At 37.2% G+C, this 13,232-nt stretch overlaps 2 protein-coding genes across 3 annotated transcripts in view; both read left to right on the plus strand.

The window, feature by feature from the left end:
- The first annotated feature begins 821 nt into the window (after nucleotides 1-821).
- rfng (RFNG O-fucosylpeptide 3-beta-N-acetylglucosaminyltransferase) lies at nucleotides 822-9,895 on the plus strand. The gene is given in 7 exon segments (XM_016246595.1): nucleotides 822-1,117; nucleotides 3,968-4,619; nucleotides 4,768-4,921; nucleotides 5,509-5,594; nucleotides 6,097-6,262; nucleotides 9,406-9,491; nucleotides 9,588-9,895. Coding segments are annotated over 6 exon segments (1,125 nt in total). The 5' UTR covers nucleotides 822-1,117; nucleotides 3,968-4,053; the 3' UTR covers nucleotides 9,655-9,895.
- Nucleotides 9,896-11,905: 2,010 nt separating this feature from the next.
- The window catches only part of dcxr (dicarbonyl/L-xylulose reductase), an 11,356-nt gene continuing 10,029 nt past the window's right edge, over nucleotides 11,906-13,232 (plus strand). Inside the window, exons 1-2 of one of the 2 annotated variants that reach the window (XM_016246565.1) lie at nucleotides 11,906-11,976; nucleotides 12,046-12,155. In XM_016246565.1, coding sequence (XP_016102051.1) covers nucleotides 12,104-12,155 — 52 coding nt within the window. In that variant the 5' untranslated portion in view covers nucleotides 11,906-11,976; nucleotides 12,046-12,103. Of the gene's footprint in view, nucleotides 12,156-13,232 lie in introns of both variants that reach the window. The other variant, XM_016246564.1, reaches the window with a different exon arrangement.

Raw genomic sequence — 13,232 nt, forward strand, 5'->3', positions numbered from 1 at the left:
GTGTGCGTGTGCGTGTGCGTGTGCGTGTGCGCGTGTGCGTGTGTGTGTGTGTGTGCGTGTGCGTGTGTGTGTGTGTGTGTGTCTGTGTCTGTGTGTTTGTGTGTCATAACAGCTGCTGCAAGTTAAGTATATATATATTACAGTAGGTCTGCATAAGGAGAAATCCAAGTCTTCTCTATCAAACAACCTGATGTCATAAGAGATCAGATAAAACAGATAAATGTTGCAAAGAAACCAATAAAAAAATTCAAATTCAAATTCAAAAATTTTATTTTATTATGCAGTTTACTAGTTCACTTGCATTTCATCTTACAAACACACGAGGGCGGCAGAAATCTTTTGTTATTTGTTCTGAAGTGAAGTAAAAAAAATCTGGCAGGCATAAAAAGAAGAGAGAAAAAAATATATATATATATTAAAAAGAGGTTAAAATTTTTAAGAACAAATAAATGATTAATAGTGAATATATGCTATATTAATGTCAAAAGTACAGAAGCAGGAAGCAGATACATGCAGAATTTTAAGTCTTCGAGGAAAAAAAAATGTAAAAAAAAAAAAACTTACTCTTACAAAATTGAAACCTGTGTATAAAATAGCTTGCCAAAAAGAAAATAAGATCGATTAAATAAACACATACAAAACTTCTCTCTCAAAAATGTGTACAACCAAGAATAACATTTTCATATTACAAAGGGATATCATCAGGACGCGTGCTACAAAAACAGCTGGTTAAAGTTAGTTTTTTTTAACAGCTGGTTAAAGTGCAATTTCAGCAGAAGGTCTCAGTGACGACATCCTCGGCTGCAGCACGTCACATCCGCCAGAGGGCGCTGATATCAAAGCATGCGCCTTCGGCATCTACAGAAAGCACAATGTAGCTGTTTTTGTATCTTTGGCACAGTCACAGAGGTCATTCAAAACAACAGCAGCGCCGCAGCAGTGACTCAGAGCTGAGCGGGAGCGGCACCGAGCCTCGGGAGGAGCTTTGAAGAAGTCGAAGCAGGAACAATAAGCAGATGGATCTGGAAGAGTCGCGCTGATCAGACTCGACGAGGAGCGGCACGACGCTTTTATCATTTGGTTAAAAGTCTCGAGGATGACCGTCCGGTGGCTCTCGGTAAGGGACGGACTCGTGTCCGGCCAAAGCAGACAAAGTGTGCTTATTTCTGCAAGTTAAATGGCTTTATATTACCTTTGCTCGGTTTGTGTGAACTTTCGGTTCGTTCAGAAATGTTGCGAAAACTGTGTATGAATGGTGCAGGTCACTTCAGGTCAGACAAAGAAGTGATTTTTGGACATGGTCTGAATGTCCTGTTGTGTTTTGGGTATTTGTAGGGTATTTGGATATAGTAGTCATTCTAAACTTTGCACACTTTTATGTCTCAAGTGTTATTTGTATTATTATTATTTTTAATATTATTAAAAGAATAGTTTTTCGGTAACCCTTTACAATATGGTTCCATTAGGTAATTTATTAGAGTATTACATTTATTACAGTATTTATTCATCTTTGTTAATGTTAGTTAATAAAAATGCAGTCGATCGTTGTTCATGTTCACTCATTAACAAGCACAACTTTTGATTTTAATAATGCATTAGTAAATGTTGAGATTAACATGAACTAAGATTAATAAATGCTGTAGAAGTATTGTTCATGTTAACTAAAGTAGTTAACTAATGACATTTCTTTGTGTTATACATCTTTAAATATGTTATAATTTTAAAAAAAAAACATTTATATATATATATATATATATATAAAAAACACTAGCTTTCTATTTTTCTTATTCTATCTACTTGTTTTTCTTTGTGTGTGTATATGTGTGTGTGTATAATATATATATGTATATATACATACACACCTTGCTACGTGTACTGCGTTAGGCTAACCGAGACTTATCATTTGCACTTATATTATAAGTGATAAGTTATATTATAATGTTGCTCTTTTGTTAGTTTTGACTGCTTTTATTGTCCTCATTTGTAAGTCGCTTTGGTTAAAAGCGTCTGCTAAATGACTAAAAAAATAAATTATATATATATACACATGTGTTTATACATGCAGGCTGTTTTAAACACCTTGTCAGTTCAATTTTGTTTTATTTACTAAACACAAAAATTCATAGTGTAATAGTTAAGAAAGAGTAAATCTACATATGTGATTACTAGTAGGCATAATTTAATTTATATGAAATTCAAATTCATTATTACTAAATAATTTAACTCTAACCATAAGTAAGACTAAATAATGTATGTAAACCCCAGATGCAGAATTTTATTTATCTTAAAACATGAAAAATGATTACAAAAATCTTAATTAATACATATTTAAAACTATCATAATCTAAACAAAGAATGAAATAATCATAAACCATTTCAGTATTTATTATGTGATGATTTATATATTTTTTTTCTGGCATTGTATTCACCACGTTGAACAATTTTTGTACCCAAAGTACTTTCCAATCAAGCTTTGATTTTGTCAAATTATACCAAAAAAAACAAACAAAAAAATGATTTAATTGTGTGTTCAGGATACATAAACTTCTAGCAGTGAAATGAGCCTTAGACTAGACTCTTGTAGTTCTGTTTATATATATATCTCACAATTCAGAGTTTTCTTTTTAGAATAGTGAGCAAACATCTTGCAGTTCAGCACATCATACAAACACTGGCACGTCTCAGTGCTGTTAAATCAGCACTTTTGGGATGCCAGTCAAATTAAAAGACCAGCATTAATTGTTATATAAATAAAAATATAAAAAATTCAATATTTGCATTAAGGTGCATCACACTTAGAAGAGTTTTTAGCTGGTCTTGAGTATGAATATGATTTCATGCTGACTCTGCAGCCTTCAGCTTCCACATCTGTGACTGCTTGAGGTATCATTTTAACTCTGAAAATAGAAGACGGGAAGTGGCTCGCGTTGATGGCTTAGGCTGTTATTAGGGCTGACAGATGCTCGCCAGTGCCAAAATGAAACCGAATGCATATGCTTTCTTTGGATTGCACAAGGCACTTCGAGGGGAATAAAAGAAAACATGTTTGAACATTTAAAGAGCCTGGCAGGTTTGTTCATGTTCAGCTAATGATTCATTTAAGATTAATTACATGAATTTATTAAAGGAATAGTTCAGCCAAATATGAAAGTTTGCTGAATGTATTCATCTTCAGTCCATCCAAGATGTAGAGGAGCTTGTTTCTTCATCAGATTTGTATAAATGTAGCATTGCATCACTTGCTCAGCAATGAATCCTCTGCAGTGAATGGGTGCCGTCAGAATGAGAGTCCAAACAGCTGATAAAAACATCACAATAATCTACAAATAATCAACACAACTCCAGTCCATCAGTTAACATCCGGAGAAGCCAAAAGCTGCGTGTTTGTAAGAAACAAATCCATCATTAAGATGTTTTTAACTTCAAACCATTGATTCAGGCCAAAACACGAGTACGTAAAATATTAGTTTAAAGCTCTTTTAGACTGTTTTCCCTTGTAAACAGTGCTTGATCTGAGCATATTTCTCTCCTGATTCCTGACTTTTTCCACTGAAGAAAACACTATAATGGTTAATGGACTCATATTTTAGCTGGAAGCAATGGTTTAAAGTTAAAAATGTGAATTTTTTAATTATAGACTCGCATATTTTGCTTCACAAGATGTTAACTGGTGGACTGGAGTGGTGTGGATTGCTTGTGGGTTATTGTGATGTTTTTATCAGCTGTTTGGACTCTCATTCTGACGGCACCCATTCACTGCAGAGCATCCATTGCTGAGACACTGATGCAATGCTGAATTTCTCCAAATCTGATGAAGAAACAAACTCATCTGCATCTTGGATGGCCTGAGCGGGGGAGTACATTTTCAGCACATTTCAATTTTTGGGTGAACTATTCCTTTAAGACGTAATTTAAAGATAATGAAACTTAATTTCTGGCTAATGCACATGTGGATTTGTTTACGCAGGGTCTGCAGTGATGCAGTGAAGATGGGCGCTGTTGTGGAGAGTCAGGCAGGCGTGGGCGGTTGAGCTGGCGTCGAGTACAGGAAGAATGCACTTATCTCATGTTGGCACCAACAAAATCTGCTTCCTACTTTCCCTGGCGTTCTGTGCCCTACTGGTGCTGCTTATTCCCTCCTTACAACCTCTGCAGCGTCAGAAGGATCTGCCCCAACCCCGGCCCCGTACCAGGCCCGCCGGAGCCGGACGCAGGCATGACCTCTACAGGAACCCCGGCCAAGGAAGCGATGATGACAAGGATGGTAGTTTCATTCACCCACTTCCTCCTAGAGGCCAACCCGAGGACCCACAGAGGATGTTAGAGGGAGACGCTGCACACGCCAGATCCCCTGGGTCCCGTTCCAAAGACTCTTTGGATTTGAGAGACATTTTTATTGCTGTTAAGACCACCAGGAAATATCACAAGTCCAGATTGCAGCTCCTGTCCCAGACCTGGGTGTCCAAAGCCAAGGAACAGGTAGGGAGGTGTTTTAACGGTCTGCGTATTAAAACTCAATAGTCAATTATTTTGCCATCCACTAGAGGTAAAACTCCCAATACATTCTTTTTGATCTTATTAACTATGGATGCCACAATTTTCAATATAATATTGAACCGGCTTGGTACGACATTCACGGTTTAATTCATGCTTGTGAATTGCAGAGTTTTTTTTTGGTTTTTGCGTTTAAATCATTTCCGAAAAAAAAATGTATTGCAGACATTTGACAGGCAATGAGGCAGTGGTTTCATGTGTGCTGTTCTGCAGGTGGTTCTGTCACATGGATGATGATAACTACGTGATCCTGCCAAGTTTGCTGGAGCTGCTGTCGTCCTACTCTCACACACAGGACGTGTATCTGGGCAGACCCAGTCTGGACCATCCCATAGAGGCCGCTGAGAGGGTCAAGAGCGACGGATCGGTGAGCCGTCTTGTCTTTTGATTTAAAAGAGAGGGTAGGGCTAATTAAGCGGTGGAGACCAGGGGCCAGTTGCATAAACTTAGCCTCTATGTCAAGACAGTGTCTTCAGAACTAGTCTGACCAACTAGCAGTTAGCCAAGGGGTAATCAGTCTTATTTTTTGGATTCAGCTTAGACTAATCTATGTGTTTAAGTAACCAAAAAAAAAAAAAAAGACCTGTCTTAAAGAAAAAAAAATTAGATGACTAACTTGTAAGACTAGTCTAAATATTTTATGCAACCGACATTTTATTGCTGTGATCAAAGCTGTATTTTCAGCATCATTACTCCAGTCTTCAGCATCACATGATCTTCAGAAATCATTCTAATATGCTGATTTGCTGCTCAAGAAACAGTTCTGATTATTATCAATGTTGAAAACAGTTGTGCTGCTTCATGTTTTTATGAAAACCGTGGTACTTTTTTTTTTTCAGGATTCTTTGATGAATAGACCGTTCTAAAAACAGCATTTATTTTCTGTCACTTTTGATCAATTTAATGCATCTTTGCCTAAGAAAAGCAGTAGTTTATCATGAATATCTTCTGTAGGTATCAGTGAAGTTCTGGTTTGCCACTGGAGGTGCTGGATTCTGCATCAGCCGAGGCTTAGCTCTCAAAATGAGTCCATGGGCAAGGTAAGTTCATTTTTAATCTTCGCTCAGTGACCTTACACTGATTATGCTGTCAGAAATTGTGTAAGGTCATGAAAATGCCATAAAGTGTTAATTTTTGGTAAGAAAGGTCATACACTGTTTAAGCAAAACAAAACTGACATGCATACATTTCTGCCTGTTTTCCAAATCCACTTCACATGTAAACACACCTTTCAGCATTCTTGTCAGCTTTATTCAGCGTGCACATGACTGACTATGCAGTCATTTTGACATTAACAACTTATATTTATATATTCAAGACACCATCATTTCAAAATCATGTGTAAACAGCTATTTTCATGGTTGGTTCGTGAATTTGCATGTAGGCCTCTAAAACAGGTTTACATGCAAATCGATAAAATGTCTTTTGGTAGTTATCAGTGTTTTAGCATGCATGTAAGCACATCCTTTTTACACTGAATTAAAGCCCTTGTGTGAATTGCTATTGGAAACATAATTTCTTTTTTCTTTCTCTCTCTCACAGTCTTGGAAACTTCATTACAACTGCAGAGAAGATCCGCCTTCCGGACGACTGTACAGTAGGTTACATCATCGAGGCTCTGCTGGAAGTTCCACTGACACACACAGGCCTGTTCCACTCACACCTGGAGAATCTGCAGAGACTCCCAACAGACAACATACTCCAACAGGTCAGATCACTGAACGGCCCATGGGCTAAAAGAGTGGGGATTTCTCCAGACGTCCAGCATAATGTGTAAAACAGACATATTAAACGTTTCCACAGTTTTTTTGCAATCCTGCATAATTTGCCATTTAAGCGCAAAATAATCACTTTCTGACACATTAGTATGAAAAAGAGACATGCATAAATGAGAAAGCGTGGATGTTTTTTAAAAAAAGAGTTAAGTGCTATAAGCTGCTGCACACATGCACAGTCTAATGCACACCAAATTGCAAATGGTAAAAGTGTATAAATGTTTGCAAAAAAAATCGGATGTCTATACTGATATATATTGGATCAGTGAATTAAGTCTTAAAGGGCCTGTTTACACCTAAATGGAAACTGTTAAAACGTTTCCATTTACACTTGGCCACATAAATGTGTTGTCGCAAAACGGGTTTAAATCCGATCTTCAATTCCCACGCTATATTCAAATTTAAAGTAGTTCACGTCATACACTGTTTAAGCAAAACAAAACTGACATGCATACATTTCTGCCTGTTTTCCAAATCCACTTCACATGTAAACACACCTTTCAGCATTCTTGTCAGCTTTATTCAGCGTGCACATGACTGACTATGCAGTCATTTTGACATTAACAACTTATATTTATATATTCAAGACACCATCATTTCAAAATCATGTGTAAACAGCTATTTTCATGGTTGGTTCGTGAATTTGCATGTAGGCCTCTAAAACAGGTTTACATGCAAATCGATAAAATGTCTTTTGGTAGTTATCAGTGTTTTAGCATGCATGTAAGCACATCCTTTTTACACTGAATTAAAGCCCTTGTGTGAATTGCTATTGGAAACATAATTTCTTTTTTCTTTCTCTCTCTCACAGTCTTGGAAACTTCATTACAACTGCAGAGAAGATCCGCCTTCCGGACGACTGTACAGTAGGTTACATCATCGAGGCTCTGCTGGAAGTTCCACTGACACACACAGGCCTGTTCCACTCACACCTGGAGAATCTGCAGAGACTCCCAACAGACAACATACTCCAACAGGTCAGATCACTGAACGGCCCATGGGCTAAAAGAGTGGGGATTTCTCCAGACGTCCAGCATAATGTGTAAAACAGACATATTAAACGTTTCCACAGTTTTTTTGCAATCCTGCATAATTTGCCATTTAAGCGCAAAATAATCACTTTCTGACACATTAGTATGAAAAAGAGACATGCATAAATGAGAAAGCGTGGATGTTTTTTAAAAAAAGAGTTAAGTGCTATAAGCTGCTGCACACATGCACAGTCTAATGCACACCAAATTGCAAATGGTAAAAGTGTATAAATGTTTGCAAAAAAAATCGGATGTCTATACTGATATATATTGGATCAGTGAATTAAGTCTTAAAGGGCCTGTTTACACCTAAATGGAAACTGTTAAAACGTTTCCATTTACACTTGGCCACATAAATGTGTTGTCGCAAAACGGGTTTAAATCCGATCTTCAATTCCCACGCTATATTCAAATTTAAAGTAGTTCACGTCAACGAAATCAAAAGATAAGCGCTGCATTTTATTAATTATAAGCTCATTTCAAGATCAAAGATCAAGCAATAGGAGAGTACATTCATACATGTCATCAGCACTGGAAAGATAAGTTTGTCTTACTACTTTTAATGAAGATGATTGTGTGTTGAGCGTCTGCGTCTTACTTTGTTTAATTTGCGGCAGTTTGCGCGTCTCGTCCGCAGTTATGCGTGTTGCATTAGCATAGTCATATCTGACTATAATGTCATATAGCCTACGCTCTCACACGTTTATTATTTGAACATTTTGGGAGGAGTAAAATTGACATATGTGGTTTCAACAACCAGATGCATTTACACTTGTCCAGTTTCGTCTGGAATGCGGCACCAGAACACCTCCTGAAGTGGTTTGAGCGATCGGATTTATATCCGTCTCGAATGAGATAAGTTTGTCTTACTACTTTTAATGAAGATGATTGTGTGTTGAGCGTCTGCGTCTTACTTTGTTTAATTTGCGGCAGTTTGCGCGTCTCGTCCGCAGTTATGCGTGTTGCATTAGCATAGTCATATCTGACTATAATGTCATATAGCCTACGCTCTCACACGTTTATTATTTGAACATTTTGGGAGGAGTAAAATTGACATATGTGGTTTCAACAACCAGATGCATTTACACTTGTCCAGTTTCGTCTGGAATGCGGCACCAGAACACCTCCTGAAGTGGTTTGAGCGATCGGATTTATATCTGTCTCGAATGCGTTTCAGAGGGCATTTACACCTGGTCTTTTCACGATCGGATAGCTATCCGATCAGACAAAACGCATGAAGTGACCAGGTGTAAACAGCCCCAAAGTGACTCTAGCCTAATATACCCGTCGCTGTCCGTGTCATTTAATGTTAATCAAACAACAAAAGACAGAGAAACTCTCTCACTGCTCTTGATTCAGTAATATTAGTAGCTTTAATAAGATTCAGTATATGTCATTCATACATGTCATAATAGTGTTTTACATTGTGAATTGTATGTAGGAATTCAATTTTACATTCAAATATAAAATGTCTGTACTGTTTGTTTTTACCTGATACTAAACCTACTTGAAAAAATATTAAAGCACTCTTTATTTCATTTGTATCTTTGTTTCTTTGTTCTTATTTTTAATAACAGAAAATATTGTATAAAAGTTAAAAAAAGGCAAAAATAAACCAGATTTCTGCCCTTTTATTTGTTTGTTATTTTTTACACCTGTCATGTTTGACTATTGTACATATAGTGTCATACATAATATGGTAAATATTATAAAAATAACAGTGCAGATTTCCCACAAATTCTGGAAATTACCACCATATAATCAGTGATTTTGATCACAACAGAAATCACCCAAAGATTGTGAAATCCTGTCGTGACTGGTTAATGTTGTAGCACCATGGTTGTCCAAACTAGCATACACTCGCGGTGTTTCTAAAGCAGTGTTTGATAGTGTCCTGTGCAGCTGGATTTGGCTTTGATCCCAGATTGTTCCCACACACTTAATTTACCCCATCTGTGTAAATATATATCCCACTTACATAATACTCCAGTCCCATGATGATCGAGATCCTCACAGGTTCTGTGTTTCTTTGCTGTCCTCCATAGGTGACCCTCAGTTATGGTGGATTCGAGAACAGGAGGAATGTGGTCAGTGTTGGAGGAGCGTTCTCATTGGCTGAAGACCCTACACGGTACACTAAATACATACAGTCTTGAAAAACATAGCTTTTCTATTACTTCAAAAAGTTTTAGTGCAAGACTTTATTAAGCAACTATTATCTCTTCAGGTTTAAAACGGTTCACTGCCTACTCTACCCAGACACAGAATGGTGCCCACACAAGACTCGTCACTGACCTCTGGGATATGAATGCCTCATCGACCTTTCCATAAATCTCTTCATACCAAAATAATACTCTGAGTAACTGAGCTGGTTGGCAGTATGTAAAGGCAGTTAAAGGAATAGGGAGTAAAAAGTTAAGGAAAGGAATAAGGAATCCAAAAATTGAACTTTGTTGAAAATGGGCTCACCTACAAGCCATCCAAGATTTAGATGAGTTTGTTTCTTCATCATATTTGTATAAATGTAGCATTCCATCACCAATGGATCCTCTGCAGTGAATGGGTGCCGTCAGAATGAGATTCCAAACAGCTGATAAAAACATCACGATGATCCACATGACAAATACATTTGGTTTGTAAACAGTGCTTGATCTGTGCATATTTCACTCCTGATTCAGACGAGATGTCTTTTTCATTGTAAAAAGCAATATTATGGAGCGAGGACTCGTATTTTGGCCAGAATCAATGGTTTGAAGTTAAAAATGTCTTAATGCTGTTTTTGTTTTTCACAGCTTTTCACTTCATAAGATGTTAAGTGATGGACTGGAGTGGTGTGGATTACTGTGATGTTTTTTTTGTTTGGTACTTTCTACATTTATATGGTGAAACAGGGTGGCTGTAGTTTATTAAACACATTTTTGTGTTGCCAAGTGATTTTCACCTATTGAGTCCCTGTTGTAAGTGTTTTGACAGGATTGCGCTGTCTCTCAGATTTACTGGGGGATTTTTCGTTGAAATGATTCAAGACACATTTTTGTGGCTTTGACATCAGCTTTATAGTCCTCTTTTTCCTTTGGGCCGTAAATATGCCCACGCAAGCCTTTAAAATGTGTGCGCAAAATGCCTGTAAGGATGAGAAAAACTGTATCGATGCAGTTTTATAGTATTTTTTTTTTCCAGATTTCTGCAGCCCAGCTCATCTACTGCCAATGCTTTTCAGCTTGTGTTCTTCTCTGTTCATGATTTGTGGAGCCAGGCTGCAGTTGCACTCAGTATGTCTCTAGACTTGCAGGCAAACGTTCTTGGTTGGAGTCGAGCAGTTGGATATATATATATACAGACCAAAAAGAAATTGCTGTAATCAGTCCAATTTTAATCATGTATCCAATCTTCAGTATTGAATTATTTCCATTGAACACCAGTGTGAGTGTGGTGACTAGAAACATGAGTGTTTTAAATGTTGTGTTTAATATGCTGTTCACATGATCCTCCTGATATTTGCACAAACACGTTCCTCACTGCAGGCCAGTGGTTTGCGTAAACATGCCAAAACTACACTATGGTTTCTCTTTCCTTAATAGTGACAAACCTTATGCTCTCCGTTAACAGAAATGCTGTTGCAGTTGACTATTTTTATCTTGTTTTTTTAATCTGATGAATTGATTATGATGTGAAGTATGATTTTCATTTTAATAAATGTATTTATTATGCATGTGCCAGTGTATGCGTGATTCATTTGAACACAATGCTGCTGCTGGTTTATAATATTAAGATGTACAGTAATACTTAACATGTCTTTCATGGAAGAGTAGTTGATTTATTATTATTGGGTTTTTTTTCTTCTTGAGACCACTGGGTGTAAGTGTTGATTAACTCTCAACCTTATGAAATTCATGCAACATATTTTCAAAACCAATTTATTGAATTGAATATATAAATAATAAATTACCCAATTGTAGCTTAATAAGTGTTTGATTCCCAGGGAATGTATGAACTGATCAAATGTTACTCTAAGTTGCTTATTCTGATTTATGCATGAATCTTGATATTTTAGCCATTGAATGATCCTTAAAGGACCCCGTAGGATCTGTTCAAGATGGTTATCCTGCTTGTTATTTTACAGTCTTATTTCGAAGGCATAATTGTCTTTGGCTTTATGTTATAGAGATTATAATAAAAGAACTATTCAAAAGAAAACCACAGGCTTCAGGACTTGCATTTCAACAGAAAGCTAAAACTCAAACCAAATAACATGCGGGTTTACAGAAGATTTAAATTTCAGTCTCTTACTCAAGCCTTCATTGGGGCCCCAAAAATCAGGAGCCACGAAGAAGAAGCTTAAAGATAAACACTTGTTCAAGTAAAGTTGCCTTATGATTATTTGCACATAGTCCTACTGACAATATTAATCACTAATGAAAACTAAACTGAAACTAAGAACTGGGTCGTGTACTAACTGTGATCGATTGCGCCGAAGTGCCTTCTGTCTTCACATTAATAACAGGTTTAAAACAACAGCTTAGTCATGTGACAAGGATGACAGTTCGGCTTTCCTGTCCAGAGTGAACTTCGCTCAGTCAGACACAGACACAGACACACATCAGACTGAACCGGAGGTATGTAGAGAATCATAAAGCTTTCATGCAACGCTGTTGCGCTGTTAAACACTCCGGTTTCGCCTGCAGCCGAACGGACTGCTTCACGGCTGATTGTGTGGCTCAACTTGGGCTGCATAAAGAAAGTATGGAGATAACATTTAGCGGAAAGCGTGCTTTGGTGACTGGAGCTGGCAAAGGTAAGCGTTCATACTTAAAGGGACATGTACCCTGCTGGAAAAAAACAGCCCAATCCAGCCTAAACTGGTTTTAGCTGGTCAGCAGGCTGGTTTATGATGGGGTTTGGCCACTTATTTAGCTGTTCAGGCTGGGAGACCAGCTTAAACCAGCTAAGACCAGCTTAAACCAGCTAAGACCAGCTAACCAGTTTAGGCTGGATTTAGCTTTTTTTTTTTTCCGGCAGGGTTCACCCAAACATTCAGCCAGCATCACCCTCGCTACAAATTTCTATACAAAAGGAGAGACACACTCTTTTCCATTCATTTACTAATGAATCGCGACTTAAGACGCCTCAAAAAGGAGATCAAATCACCATAAAAGTATACTATACACTATACATTTCGGTTTTCTTAATACCCTATGGACTGAGAGCAGAGGCGGACTTAACCATTAGGCAAAGGTAGGCGACCGCCTAGGGCCCCCAAAAGCCAAGGGCCCCCTAAAATGCTTTTTATATGCGAGAACAACACGCGTTTCGTTTGCTATTTAAGCACGCGCAACGCTCGCGGTTGTCGTCTGTAGTAGCTAAATAGTATTTTTTTCCATTTAATATTCACATACACTAGTCCATATCGCGGTTTGATTGAAGTGCACTGAATTGCATTTGATTTCAATCAAATTTTTCAATATTTGATGAATTCCGTGACGTTGCTCGTTACACAGTAAACTTCTGTTGTGTAGCATTTTGAATGTACAAAAATGAAAGGGTTTGTTTAATTTTCATTGGAATAAAAGATCATGTTTTTCCTTCATTTGATCACCAGAAAAATTAAAACACACAACACAGAATATCTAAAAAATAAGTAAATAAAATGTAAATTTCGTGGGGCCCTGTTATTGTATACAAATTAATAAATTAAGTTGTTTTCATGAATTCAATTAATTTGATATGTTTTTGATTAAACCATTAAAATGGAATACAGAAAAATTAAAACGGAAATCGCAGAATTTGGGCCCTAAGAATGTAATTTTTGTTAAACTTTTAATAGGCCTAAATTGCTGCTAAATTAAACAAGTTTCATGATTTTAATTAATTA

The sequence above is a fragment of the Sinocyclocheilus grahami genome, unplaced genomic scaffold (assembly GCF_001515645.1).
Source record: "Sinocyclocheilus grahami isolate Dianchi unplaced genomic scaffold, SAMN03320097.WGS_v1.1 scaffold802.1, whole genome shotgun sequence".
Taxonomy (NCBI): domain Eukaryota; kingdom Metazoa; phylum Chordata; class Actinopteri; order Cypriniformes; family Cyprinidae; genus Sinocyclocheilus; species Sinocyclocheilus grahami.